At 37.7% G+C, this 13872-nt stretch overlaps 1 protein-coding gene across 1 annotated transcript in view; it reads right to left on the bottom strand.

Moving 5' to 3' along the window:
* Positions 1 to 13872, bottom strand: part of larp1 (La ribonucleoprotein 1, translational regulator) — a 56879-nt gene that overhangs the window by 7719 nt on the left and 35288 nt on the right. Inside the window, exons 11-13 of the mRNA XM_056730498.1 lie at positions 11562 to 11930; positions 5486 to 5609; positions 2356 to 2561 (exon numbers count right to left, since the gene is read on the bottom strand). Of these exons, the coding sequence (XP_056586476.1) occupies positions 2356 to 2561; positions 5486 to 5609; positions 11562 to 11930 (699 nt within the window). The remainder of the gene's footprint in view (positions 1 to 2355; positions 2562 to 5485; positions 5610 to 11561; positions 11931 to 13872) is intronic.

Raw genomic sequence — 13872 nt, 5'->3', positions numbered from 1 at the left:
ATGTTTAATGCACAAATCCATCATTGAAACGGCACACTTAAGCATATAAAACATTTTAATAAACATCAGTAATAATGAAATCTAAATGATATAAGAAATGAAATATTAAATAAAAAAGCTTTTGTTGCAGTGAAAACTTCAGTCAGTCGCATATTAACCCTTAACAACACCATTTGAAACCAACTGTTTAGACCTACCTTGGCTTTCCAAATCAGATTACTAAAACGTTACGTTTTCCTACTCGTCGATAGAAGACTAAAATGTGGACTGTTGCACTAAATGCGCATTCAGAAGATGTGCACAGCAGCGCAAATAAATAGACGTCTCTCCACAACTGCGGCGAAATCTTCGCACGGTCCCACACCAAGCAAGCGGGTCATAGATAGATTTGATTTTATGTATCTGTTCATTTCACAACAAGATCCATTGAAGAACCCGCAGAATAACCGGTGATTTGCTGTGCAGGCTCGTGCACGAACGCACCAATGGAAACATATGCCAATAATTTCTGTGTTAATGTAAAACCCTTAAAATAAAACCATCCAAAACTGAAAGGCTACAAACAGCAATCCTTATCACAACTGTTATTTTTCTGACACTTATATTTGTCACAGTGAAGTGCACTACCGCTGGTGGCAGTTCACCACAGTCATGGCACTTTACCACCACTACAGTCTCAGCCCTACATAGCTGTTCGCTCTAACACTTCCGTTAACTTGGAAAAATGCATGCTATTATAAGCATGCTTAAACGTTTATTTGTCGATGGATGTAAGAGTAACAAAGTAGCTAAAAATAAGGAATGCAATCCTACGTTTGCCAGATCTGCCAAAAACATGCGCTGCATCCCTTCTATGTTTCTGACAACAGTGCGCTTCTATAGGGGCAGCCCAGTACCAAAGTCGGGCCGAGTACCAAAACAACATTGTGAAATGAAAAGAACAGATTCTCAGCTTTTAAAGAAAAGAAACCGTATTCTTCCATCTTCATTTGTTCGTTTTTTATCACTACGTAGATGTGGGTTGGTTTCTTCAAAAATGCATCACTTTGATTTTTGTCAAAGAGTCCGCCCAGATTACACACCGAACAATCATAAAAAAACGCTAAAACATATTCGTTTTAAGTTCTGGGATTCTGTACTTTTTCCCAAAGGTGTGTAATAGCATCACCTGCTGTACAACAGTACAAACACTAATTGCTGTAATAACTCGTCTTTGGCAGGGAACCATTTTTTTAAATGATGAGATACTCGGTGAAAGAGTTAATGATTGTTCGGAGTGTAATGTGGGCGGAATCGTGGACAAAAAAAGTTAATTATCTCAGCTGTTTAATCAAAGTGATGCATTTTTTAAGAAGGCAACCCACATCTACGGAGTGATAAAAAACGAACAAATGAAGATAGAAGAATACGGGTTCTTTTGTTTAAAAGCTGAGACTGTTCTTTCATGTAACATATTGTTTGTCCATGTATTCTTCACAGAAAATGTACTGTGAGCCATTAAATTTGGGTGACAATGTAAAAAAACGCTGGCATAGGCTGGCAACTTTTTTTTTAAAGGCTGGCGGGGAATGAGTTAATGTGGCTTGGTCCATTAAGATCAAATTCGGTAAACACCTTAATGGAGCATATTATTTAAAGAAATGCCGAAGAGCCTAGAATGTGAACGGAAGCGCATCAACAAAGTGTAAGCACCTTGCATTTATGTTCTGGGCTTCTAGTTTACTTTGCATAATATACTTAATTATATGGTGTATACCCGACATTTAGTGTTTGGGAATGTCGCAGGAACATGGGTGTCCTTGTGAAGCAGATGAGCCCGTCTTTATGAAGAAGTGCACTGATGGTTGAGATGTGGAAATCAAAATGAAAAAGTGAAGCAAGTTTAGATAATGGTATATATTGTTATAGTAAAAAAAATTATTCGTTTACATAATGGATTGAATTTATTTATTCCAAGTTTTTCGCTCCATGTTACTGTATTTTTTTTATTAGTTTATTTACAATTTATTTTATATTCTACTTTATATATAAAACGAAACTAACCATATTTTTAAAGTCAAGTTTTACAGTGGATTGCATTACGTGTGAACTTCGAGTACTTAAACAAAAATTTTTTAAAGGCTAATTATAATGAGTATCTCTATATAACTATGTTGGCAATAATAGATAAAACCTCTTTTTCATCCATGAAGCTTAAACCATCATCTGATGCCCCTATTCCCCATGCATATTGAAATATTTAATAATCATGTCATAAGTGTCCGAATAGTTGACTAATGGCCTAAATGAACAACTAGTAGTCAACTACAACAATCTTTAGTCGAGCAAGATTGCTATACACAAAGTCAAACATACTTTGGCATCCAGCGGTCGCCCATCTTTTACCACAGGGTAGAAACGTGGTGTCTGCGTGGGGTCCTTTAGCCGCGGGGTACGAGGTGTTCGCGGTGTGCGGGCACTGCGGTAGTTAGGTGAGTCAGGCACTGTAGTTGGAAGAGAGCGTGCAATAGCAGATGGTTCCGGAGCTCCAAACAGTTTGTTGGCCAGGGCTTCTGTGGGGACTAGAAGACAAAAAGGTAGATAAGTTTCCCACGTTCAGAAAAAGTCAGGTTTGTAGTACGGTTCAAGATTCGTACATACTGTAGGCTAGAGCAGAAATTAAATTCCTAGGATAGTTAAATCAGAACCAGAACAAAAGCAATTGCCAACCATTAACCCATTTGTGTCTTGCACATTCACAGCATTTTTTATTGCAAAAAGTAGTCCCATGTTCTTTAAATTTCTCCCCATTACACAGTCTCCCTACCATGGTATTATGTCTGAACATGCTTCATATGAGACTATCAATCCAGTCTTTTCAGTTGTGTAAAATATCCCTGACAGCTCTCCTTAAGGTTAGGAATCTGATGTTTGATATAAAAAATGTATACATAGAATGATTAGTCGCGATGGTGGAAAAGCGCTCCAAGCACAGTCTGAAACGGTTACAGTTATGATCCTGGTTCGACTCGACACGATTACACACTGTTTTCCGCTCTGAATTTTCAGCACCGGTCCATAACCATGCTCAGTAACACAAGAGACTGAGCTATAATGATTAAGGCAGCACGTGACGTGTTTGTGTTTACATTGTAAAAAATGTCATCATCAGTCCAGCTGTGGAAAATTAAACCATTTACATACCGGCTGGCGTGGATTGATTAAGCAACGAGAACGATTCGACGCAATGGTGGAAAAGTGCTCCTAGAGTGCAGCTGAGACTCGTGCTATTATACGGTCTATGAATATTCAGTATGGGGCATCCATGTAGAATCATGTACCATTTCTAATGATTGTATTTCTTAGTGTTGAGCTTGGTGTGTGATGTCAAATGAGACAAATCCGAGCCAGACCAAATAATATTTTAGAGCTCAGCGAAGCTTCTTGTAGTGACACCAACTCATGTAAGGAAAACACAATTTCTTGGTTTACAATAGATAAAGGAAAAGGGTAGCATACAATCATTTTAATTGTTACAAATGTGCTCATCTAGCAAATTTCAAAAATAACAGTTCAAGGGTTTGACTTTTTCAATGGCTGCATGACTGCCTATACCTACTGGTTTTAGAACACATGTTTTGCGTATTTTTTAGTGGTGGGCATAGATTATTTTTTTTAATCTAGATTAATCTAGATTAATTCCAAGATAAATCTAGATTAATCTAGATTAAAATGGCTCATTTGAATTCTGCCGAAGGCATTCAGAATATGTGTGCTACCCAAATAATGACTAAAAGTAAGTCTTTGAGAACGGGCTTCTCAAGCCAGGTGGCGCAAAAGACCAGGGGCTCATCTCCTGTTTCCAAAATGCATCACAAACTGCTTGAGAAAGCTGTTCTACTATGATAATTGGTGATGAAAATTAAATTATGTTCAATAAGATGAACTTGTGTTTACTTCCGCATTAGCTAAGGGATGATTTGCGTTTAGGTGGTACTTGAGACTGGAAGAGCTCCTACAGTACATTTACATTTAGTCATTTAGCAGACGCTTTTATCCAAAGCGACTTACAAAGAGTGAGGGTGCAACAAGCGATATGTCATACAGGAGCCATAATACATTAGATCTCAATACAAAGTTACTGGTTTCAACTAAAGCTAGACCACTACCTGTTGAGAGAAAGTGTTTTTTTTAAACCAATTCCGCATTGCACAAGGTGCAAACAACCTTAGTCTTGTCGATGTTTCTATTGGGAAGCTTCTTAAAAATTAATATTCCCTGAAGCAAACCCGGCGGCTTCATAGCTGCATCCATGTTAGCACGTCACGTTTGATGCGGTAATTTCACAGTAACGTTATGTTGTGTTCAGACCAAACGCGAATGGCGTGTCAAGCGCGAGTGATTTATATGTTAATGCAAAGAGCCAATAGACCTACTTGCTGCGCGAATCGCGCGAATGAAGCCCTGGTTATGAGATGATGAGGTGGCTTCTGCTTCCGCGAATGACGCGAATCACGCGAGTTGAAAAATCTCGTTCTCGCCCCGTACAGTGCAGTTAAGCTGGTATACATCCGTGCTAAAATATCAAGGTGAAAGTCATCATAGCTTGCGTAGTATAGACCCAGCTCCCAACCCAACTTTGAGAATAGATTAAAGGCGACATTTTTATCGCGCGATAAGAGTCTCACTGCGTTAACGGCCCACCACTAGTATTTTTATTAAAAAAATTAGTATAAAACTGGAGGAAAGAATGCAATTCAATAATTGTATAATAACCCCCCTCCTATTTGTGTTCTTGCCCTATACAATTTTGTACTGTTTATTGCCTTTCACTGTTGTTGTATGTGGTCTCAGTTTCTAAAATGTTGCAAATGTGCTAAAGGTATGGTGAAATTCTTTTAAGATGATTTATTAACAAGAAATTATTTGTATACATTTGAATGAATTATTAATGTATTAAACAATGTGACTGAATGTAGTTTCAGTGTTTCGCTTTCCTTGCTTACATCTGATGGTAGCAAATTAAGGATTGGTGCTACCAACTGTATACTATGGTGGCACCAGTACCATCCCTCTAAAATGAACTACAGCCTGTAGTCTTTAGTTGAACCATGATATTTGTAGTTAAAACTGTGGTATCACAAATGGTTATGAATCTGACATGAAAAACATGGTTGCTTTACTTACTATAAATAGAAAAACTACTCACTGAGAAGTTAAAAAAAAGAAATTGCTCATAAATACATATAATTTGCAAACAAGTAGGCTAAATGACCATACTAAAATATTTACTTCTATATTTACTGCACAGAATTGAAAAAAATGCAATGCTAAAAAAATATATATTTACAATTCCTGACCCTAATATCCCAGTAGCCAAATATAAATATTTTGTAAATTTAAGTTAGAGTATATTGTGTAAAATAGAATGAGGCATCTGAAGTATCTGAACAAGTTTTATTTAAATAAATGTACTACGCAAAACGTAAGAAAAATTACTACTTACTCTGCTGAGGTTGGGGTGGTCCTGGAGGAACCTCCTGGTTGGGGTCAACAGGTGGTTCCGGGGTTAGGCAGTCAAACTGCTCTCTGCTGATCAAATGCACCTTCTTGAAGTTCTCAACTTCTTGCTGTTGTGACGATATAGAAGTTAAACTAAATGACTTGAAAGCATATGTCAATAAGAGCTGCATCATCCTGTAACCAGTGCAAGTCAAAATACTGCACCATATCGTTACAAGGCATGTGGGACAAAAAGGTGCAAGAGACAAAAATAAACCAATCATTTTCACACGTCATCCATTCACATTCAGTTACAACAAGCCAGAACACAACGCCTGCAGAAATGAAACGAGACACAGAATTTTTTTAAACATGTTGGAGACCGTACCCCTGTGCCAAAAAGAGCCATAATGCCCATGCGCCTATCAACCAGGAGCACTCTGAAGTGAACATTGTCAGGGCTTATTTAGTGACATGACACCAACACTGTTGGATTTGCTGGATGTGACACGTGAACAGCACAAAAAGGACCATACAAAAGCAACAACAAACACTGCAACCATTCTGTCCTGTCATATCCAGAAACACTGCACTAAAGAACACACTCGCTGGCTATGAGAGGAACAAGAAGTGAACAGGAATAGTCATGAACCTAGAAGCTGTCAGAATAGCTCACTTAAAATTAACTCGACAAAGAATTATAACAGTGAGCAGGTAGCCTATACATCAGACCCTTCACACAAACAGTACAATGCCACTTCACTATACGTGTCAGTCCTGTTAGGCAGTAAAACTGAATTTCTCCCTCTTTGATGTCTAAATATAGTTATAAAAATATTAAAGCCGCAATATTTCAAAATTAAATTGTTTCATGACATTTCAAGTTGGAAAATGACATGATTTTCATCTTTTAATGTATATATATATATATATATATATATATATATATATATATACAACATTAAAGTTAAAATAGGTCCGACAATTAAATAATTTTGTCCCTTTACTTGGAACAGATTTTGCCCTATTAACCATATCTCAGGAGGATTAAGTACTACATCAAGTAGGGGTGGGTGATCTGACTATCTTAAATCGCGATTGATTTATACAGTTGCCCTGAGATTTTATTTCAGGTGCATTTAACAGTTTTCACAGTTTGAAAAAACTATTGTCACTGAACTTCACACACACAAACTCAAGCAGCTATAGAAGGAGCGTCTTCACGACGACCCCTCAAAATAAAACACCGGTTAACCCCAAGCACTCCAATGACAAAATAGTATAGTGTTCTAAAGGATTTGATATAGCAAATTGTGGTATTCTTGTTGTAAATTGATCAACTTTAGAAAACTTTAATATTTACTATAGTAAGGTTTAAAAACACTATATAATCTAGGAATTTTACTTCAGTTTCCTATAATCCTAGTAAATATTATAGCATACTACAGAATTTTTATGTGGACACAGACTACACAACACAATAAAAAAGGGACACAAAAAATGATTTTGGCCTAATTGATCCATTTGTATTTAACATGAATGTCTTTTGTTGTTAACCAGTCTATTTACAGTGGCAAGAAAAAGTATGTGAACCTATTGGAATTGCATGGTTTTCTGAATAAATTTGTCATAAAATGGGATGTGATCTTCATCTAAGCCAAGGTTATTGACAAAAAAATATGTCTAAAATAATAACACAAAGACATGAAAGATCAAATAAATGTTGAGAACAACCAAAAATACCTCATAGTGCTTGTGGAAAAAGTATGTGAACCTTTGAGTTAATGACATCACAAAAGCTAATTGGAGTCAGGTTTTAGCACACCTGGAGTCTCGTTAAGATAAATTTGGAGGTGTGGACTACAGATACTCTGACTGATTAAAAACCACTCTTTTGGAGTTTGCTCTGCACAAGAAGAACACTCTTATGTGAGCCATGCCTCGCCAAAAAGAGCTTTTAGAGCATCTACGATGAAGAACTATTGATTTACATAAAGCTGGCAAGGGTTTTCTAAAAGACTTTAGATATTCACCAGTCTATAGTTAGGCAAACAATCTACAAATGGAGACACTTTAGGACTGTTGCTTCTCTACCAAGAAGTGGGCGGCCAGTCAAAATGACACCAAGAGCACAACGAAGACTCATCAATGAGGTAACAGGGTTGCTGCAGACTTTGTAAAATCAAATTTAAAGGTCTTTGCACATACAGTCCGCAATTTTCGTATGCGTTTTGGGTCTCGTTTGTACGGTGTCTCTGAATTGTTAAAAAAAGGCCACTCAAAGTGCTTAGGGGACGAGAAAAATCCAGAAAATCTAACCCGGCCTGAATGTTTTTATGAAAAAATATCGGAGGCAGTGTGTAAATGTGATTGACAACGCTAGTTTGTATTTTTTTTTAATATGCCGATATTTTGGATGCAAATTCTGGACTGTGAAAAATGTAGTTTAGTCGGTAGCAGAGCTACTTAACGATTAATTGTTAAAAGATCCTGATCTCGATTCGAACACCAGATGATCTCAATAATGAAAATCAACGATTCTCGTGTGTCTATTAACTTACACCTTGGACTTAAAGCATGATGCTTCATTATTTGCTGTTGCTGCCGCTGAGGTTAAAATTATCATTATAAGGCATGTAACAACGTCACTAACAGTCTTTTCAAAACACTAACTATCATTATTTCTGTGTCAAAAGATCACAGAAGTACTGGGATTCAAGCAGAGAGTTGCCAACTCGCACGCATGAGACTCGTTAACCAGCTCCAACTCTGCCCAAATTAATCACACACCAAATAACAGACCAACATATAAAGTAAATACAGCCTGACAACAAAACTGTTCTTATGAGTGTCTTTCAGGATTGTGATAATTTTTTCTGACTATGCTTCACATCTTAACTGGATTTGAAATGAAACTAACGATTGTAGTTTGTAGCGCGGACAAATCCGAGTGAGCACTTATATCCACCATTATGGTAAAACACGTCATCAGAGCACCCATAACTCTATTAACTCTAATAGAGCAGCTGCGCTATTAGAGCTTTTCCTCAAGTTGGCCATCATTTCATGTTTTCAGCTCATTTTAAACTGTTTACAGATGAGAATACTGCGTTGTTATGTTTATCAGTAGTGTCTTTCTGTAAAAAACCCTTCAAGTGGTCTGTATATATCTGGTAAATGTATAAAAAAAGTGTCACTTTATGAATTTGTTTGAGAAATATTTCCTATACAAGTTACTTCAATGCATTTATACTTTTTAGGAAGTTAAACTTTTGCATTTAAAGAAAAAAAATGAAAAAACACTTTAGTTTACTAATGGAATTTGTGGTTAAACATTTATCACCATAGTTACTGTAGGTTAACCATGAAATATGTAATAATTTTGAACCAAAGTCCTATATATTACATACCTAAATAAACTTTTTTGTCAGAACCTCTTGTAAATTATTTATTACTTTTAGTCATCATTCAGAATCGTAAAAGAATTGCAATTTCTATTTGAAAACAAAAGAATCGGGATTCTCAATTTATCCAGAATCGTGCAGCTCCAGTCGGTAGTGTTGCTACTATAGCTTCTAACCAACACCGCGTCACCCAAACTCGCCGACTCATGTGGGGGAATAAAAAGTTTAATCAGAAGATGGATCGCCTTATAAAACGAACATAAACAAACAACAACCTAGGTTACTTTTCTCTATGTCTTTAAAGGTTTGTTTTGTGAAAGAGGATTAAAAAGCTAATTAAAAGGTTTAGCAGTGCAGACAGCCAAAGATTTGAAGGCATCATTGGAACTTGCTAACATCTCTGTTCATGAGTCTACAATACATAAAACACTGAACAAGCAGGGTATCCACCAGAGTTAATTTCGATAAATATTCGTCAACGAACCTTTTTCACGGATTAAAACTAAATAAAAAGTCAGATATGATGACGAAGACTGTTACGAAATATAACTGACACTTTAGGCCACGAATAAAAATGAGACGAATATGCTAGGGAGGGGCGATTGGAGAAGAGATCCAATCAGAGCGAATCAATGAGGGTATATTGATCAATGCAGAAGCAACAGAGCCATTTTAAAAAAGCCGCAGCAAATGCAGGCGCAACAGCTAAACAAATGCAGCAGCAGTTACACAAGAGAACAAATAAGTTTGCAGAACTTCCCGCAGTGTCGAGGACGTTTTTACAACAATCAGGTTGATTACGTTATATTTAGTTGTGTGTTTAGTTGCACAGTCTTAGTTACACAGCTTTGGCTGATTTCAGTCGACTTCGTTCGTTAGCAACACGCTAACGTTTTAAAGTGCACCCGGTCCGAGGGCAATGTCATGTCTAAGGCATTGTTGCCTAGCAGTTATTTAACTTCTCTTTGAGGTACGTGAACATTAACAGTAGTGAATTCTCTGTATTTAGACACCTTGTGCAATGGCATTACAACCCAGTTTTATTATTATTTTTGAGAATAGCACTTTATTTTTCTTAATGTTTTTTGATTTTGCACAGACAGTAAGTTCAGAGTTAGGTGGTTATCTATTTCAATAATATTGTGCTTTATCTTGAAAGAATGTCATATGCATTGCATATCTTTCAGTGAGAATGCATATCTTATCTTTTTCAGGTAGAGCAGGCCTTATGCTTTTTATGTGAGATTATGTTTTGTGAAAAGCCAATTTCAGTGATTTTGACATTAATAAAATATAATACATGTTTTGTATTACAACCATTAAATCTGTTTCTGCATATTCAAACCAAAATACTATTCCATAAGAGACTGATGGATACTCCATTGACCAGAAATTCTGGAGAAACATTTAGTCAACTAAATCAACTGTAGATTTATACGACTAAAATCTCCTAATATTTGGCCTAATAAAACTAGACTAAGATTAAAAGATTTCAGATGACTAAAATATGTCAAACTAAATGGCGTGTTATTCAAAAGACAAAATCAAGAATTTGCTGTCAAAATCAACACTGGTATCCACAGCAAGACACCACAAAGGAAGCCAATGCTTACTAAAAAGAACATCGCTCCACGCCTGAAGTTTGCAAAAGAGCACATTGACGATTTATGAAACGAAGATTGAACTATTTGTAAAAACACACAGCACTACATCTGCTGACAAAGGGCATGGGATATCATCATGAAAACATCATCCCAACTGTAAAGTATGGTGAAGGAAATATCATGATTTGGGAACACTTAACTGCATCAGGGCCTGGCCTGAGGAGAAGATGAATTCCTGAATATATCAGACAATTGTTCAGGACAATGTGAGAATGTATGTCAGCTCAAACTGTGTAGAAGGTGGTTGATGCAACAGGACAACAACCCATAACACAGAAGCAAGTCCACAACAGAATGGCTTCAGAAAAACAAAATCCACCTTTTGGAGTGGAAAATTCAGAGCCCAGACCTTAACTCAATAAAGATGAGGGCCATACACATGAGAAGTCCAAAGAATATGACAGAGCTTCAGCAGTTCTGCCAGGAAGAATGGGCTAAAATTCCTCAACGACGTGCAGGTCTGATCCACAGCTACAGAAAGCGCCTGGTTGAGATAATTGGTGCCAAGGGGGGCCAACCAGTTATTAATTCTAAGGGTTCACTTACTTTTTCCACTGCCATTTTTGAATGAACACATTGTGTTTGTCAATGCCCTTGACTTAGATGAAGATCAGATCACATTTTATGACAAATGTATTCAGAAAACCATAAAATTCCTAAAGGTTCACATACTTATTCTTGCCACTGTATGTGATGATCTGCATTTGTGTTTATAAAGATGAAAACAGGTGTTTTATACTTGTGGTACATGTACAACCGTTTGGCCTGTGCAACAAAACTTTAAACCTCTGTAGCACCAGTGCCAAGTACAAAAAAGTTAATCTACAGCCCTGTATTTCAATTCAGATGGTGGATCAAGATTTTTGCTATGAACATTGTGATATGCTTTTTTTGGGAAGATCGCCCAGCCCTACCATCAATTCTCCATGTGCCTAAAAAAACGCACAGCATCAATACATTTGTGAAATCCACAAACTGCACCAGAGAGCTGAATCATAATTACATTACTCACCTTGATAGTAGCATACTCTGGTTCATATGCATCATCCCAAAGGTCCTGTTCATAGTAGTAAAGGCCATCGTTAATGGTTTTGACCAGTTCGCTGGATAGTTTTGACCGCGAAGTGTGATTTCCCGTGCGGTCCCCTCCAGGATGTTTACGTAGGTAAGGTGGCGTTTGAGTAACAATTAGAATCTTGTTGACGTCTCTGTCGTCGATTTCACAGTCCGAATCCTCATCTGACCAGTCAGTAAAAGTATTGCGTCGACCATCCATCTGCTCCATTTCCTCATCAAACATGAAGTCCAGCTCCTCTGGTTCATCCTGTTCTTCACCTGCTGCTGGGCCAGACTGTACAGGTGGACGAGCCTCTTCTGCTTTCTGCAACAAACGGTTCATTCATGTAACCACAGCTTCATTACTCACACAAAGTACAACTGTTGGATTAACAACAATTTCATCAATGACTTCAACAGCCTTCCTCTTAACGGTTAATGTAAAGTATTGCCAACCAATATTAGGGTTGGGCCGATAGACAATGCCATCATCCATCACTGATGTCTGATAAACATGACCATGTTGAGTGATTCCAACAAATGTTTCACTTTGGTCTCCTAAATACTCCTGGGGCCTCATTTATCAACAGGTATGTAGAAAAGGTTCTATATGTTGTCCTTTAGAACGTGTCCAAGTAGAAAAAAATCTGTCTGTATTTATCAAACACACGTACATGGTTATACGCACACCGGTGAGTAATCATTGAAACTGATGTGAGGCCAAGTATGGTGTTTCATACTCGTAATTTGTGCTCTGCATTTAACCCGTCCAAGTCCACACACACACAACAGCGAGTAACACACAACAGCGAGTAACACACAACAGCGAGTAACACAACAGCGAGTAACACACAACAGCGAGTAACACACAACAGCGAGTAACACACACCGTGAACACAAACCCAGAGCAGTGAGCAGCCATTGCTGCGGCGTCAGGGGAGCAGTGGGGGGAACCGTGCCTTGCTCTAGGGTCTCACCTACGGGTGGACGATCTATAAAAATTCAAAATCACGATTTTTTTCTCGATTGATCACGATTCACGATTTTATCCCGGTTCTTCAAGTTTGTTTTAAGACTATTTTGAAAATTAAACTGGCTACAATACAGCCAAACTATGTACCTATATATAAATATACTATTAACCATTTATATTTTGAAGAATATTTTTATCAAGTTAATATTTAAGTTCAAGACCATAAATCAGGTGTTAGCAAAAAAACTTTTCAGTTACAAACTTTTTTTTTGCATCTTGTTGCGGCACTCCGAGTAGAGCTGTGGAATGGCCGTGGAGGAAAAATATTTGCGGCTGGGTTTTTGTGACGTGGATCTACGACTTTGAGCAGTCTTTTAAAGCCCTCATTTTCCACAGTCTTTATGGGAATCATGTCATTGGCCAGGTAAAATGCGACCGTGTCAGTGACATCTTTCCAGCGCTTACTCGTCCTGTCATATGGAGTTCCTTTCTCAAATCCTTCTTTCGTTAAAGTCGTTTGTTTAAGCCTTGTAGTTTCTGGATGCTTGGTCGTACGTGATTTACTCGCGTGGGATCCCTTTATAATTTGACTGTCGGAATACTCTTTCGGGTGCTTTCTTTTGTGGTGGTTTAAAAGGTTCATTGTGTTGCCATCCGACGTGCGAATCTTATTGCCACATTTGCAAATAACTGTTCTTTGGGCCGTGTCAGTTGGTGTACTTGTTGCATCAAAGAGTGCAGAACAGTACTCTACTCTCAGCCAGTCTTGTCTCTTTGTTCCGAGGTTACCGCAGGATGCAGTTCATGCCCAGACCTGATGGCAGAGCTGAGAATGGGAAGCGGTGACCTGACAAGAGCTAAGAGGATAGAGCTGGATAAAGGACGCGACAACTTTGTTTTTCCTACAACATTTCAAATGCTATTAGATTGTTAATGATAATCTTAAATCCTTAATTTTTATATTTTTATTTAGCCTTGTTGTGCAAGCACTGTTGAGCATGTGCAGAGGCAGCAGCTTTTGCCAGAGGGGAACTGGAATCCCCTGGTTGGGCCTGGGTTCCCCTGAGGGTTTTTTCTGGATGGGAGTTTTGGGATCCTCACCACCGTTTGCATATTGTTTTGCACTATCTGCCTGGCCGGGGGGGCTGTTTTAGAATTTAGAATTCATACTTGTATTCAATGTGTCTCATGTACAGCTGCTTTGTAGCAATGAAAATTGTAAAAAGCGCTATATAAATAAAGTTGAGTTGAGTTGGGGAAAGCCCAAACCATTTCAATATTACTAATGTAGAAT

The sequence above is a fragment of the Triplophysa dalaica genome, chromosome 19 (assembly GCF_015846415.1).
Source record: "Triplophysa dalaica isolate WHDGS20190420 chromosome 19, ASM1584641v1, whole genome shotgun sequence".
NCBI lineage: Eukaryota > Metazoa > Chordata > Actinopteri > Cypriniformes > Nemacheilidae > Triplophysa > Triplophysa dalaica.
This window is presented reverse-complemented; position numbering and strand designations above follow the sequence as displayed.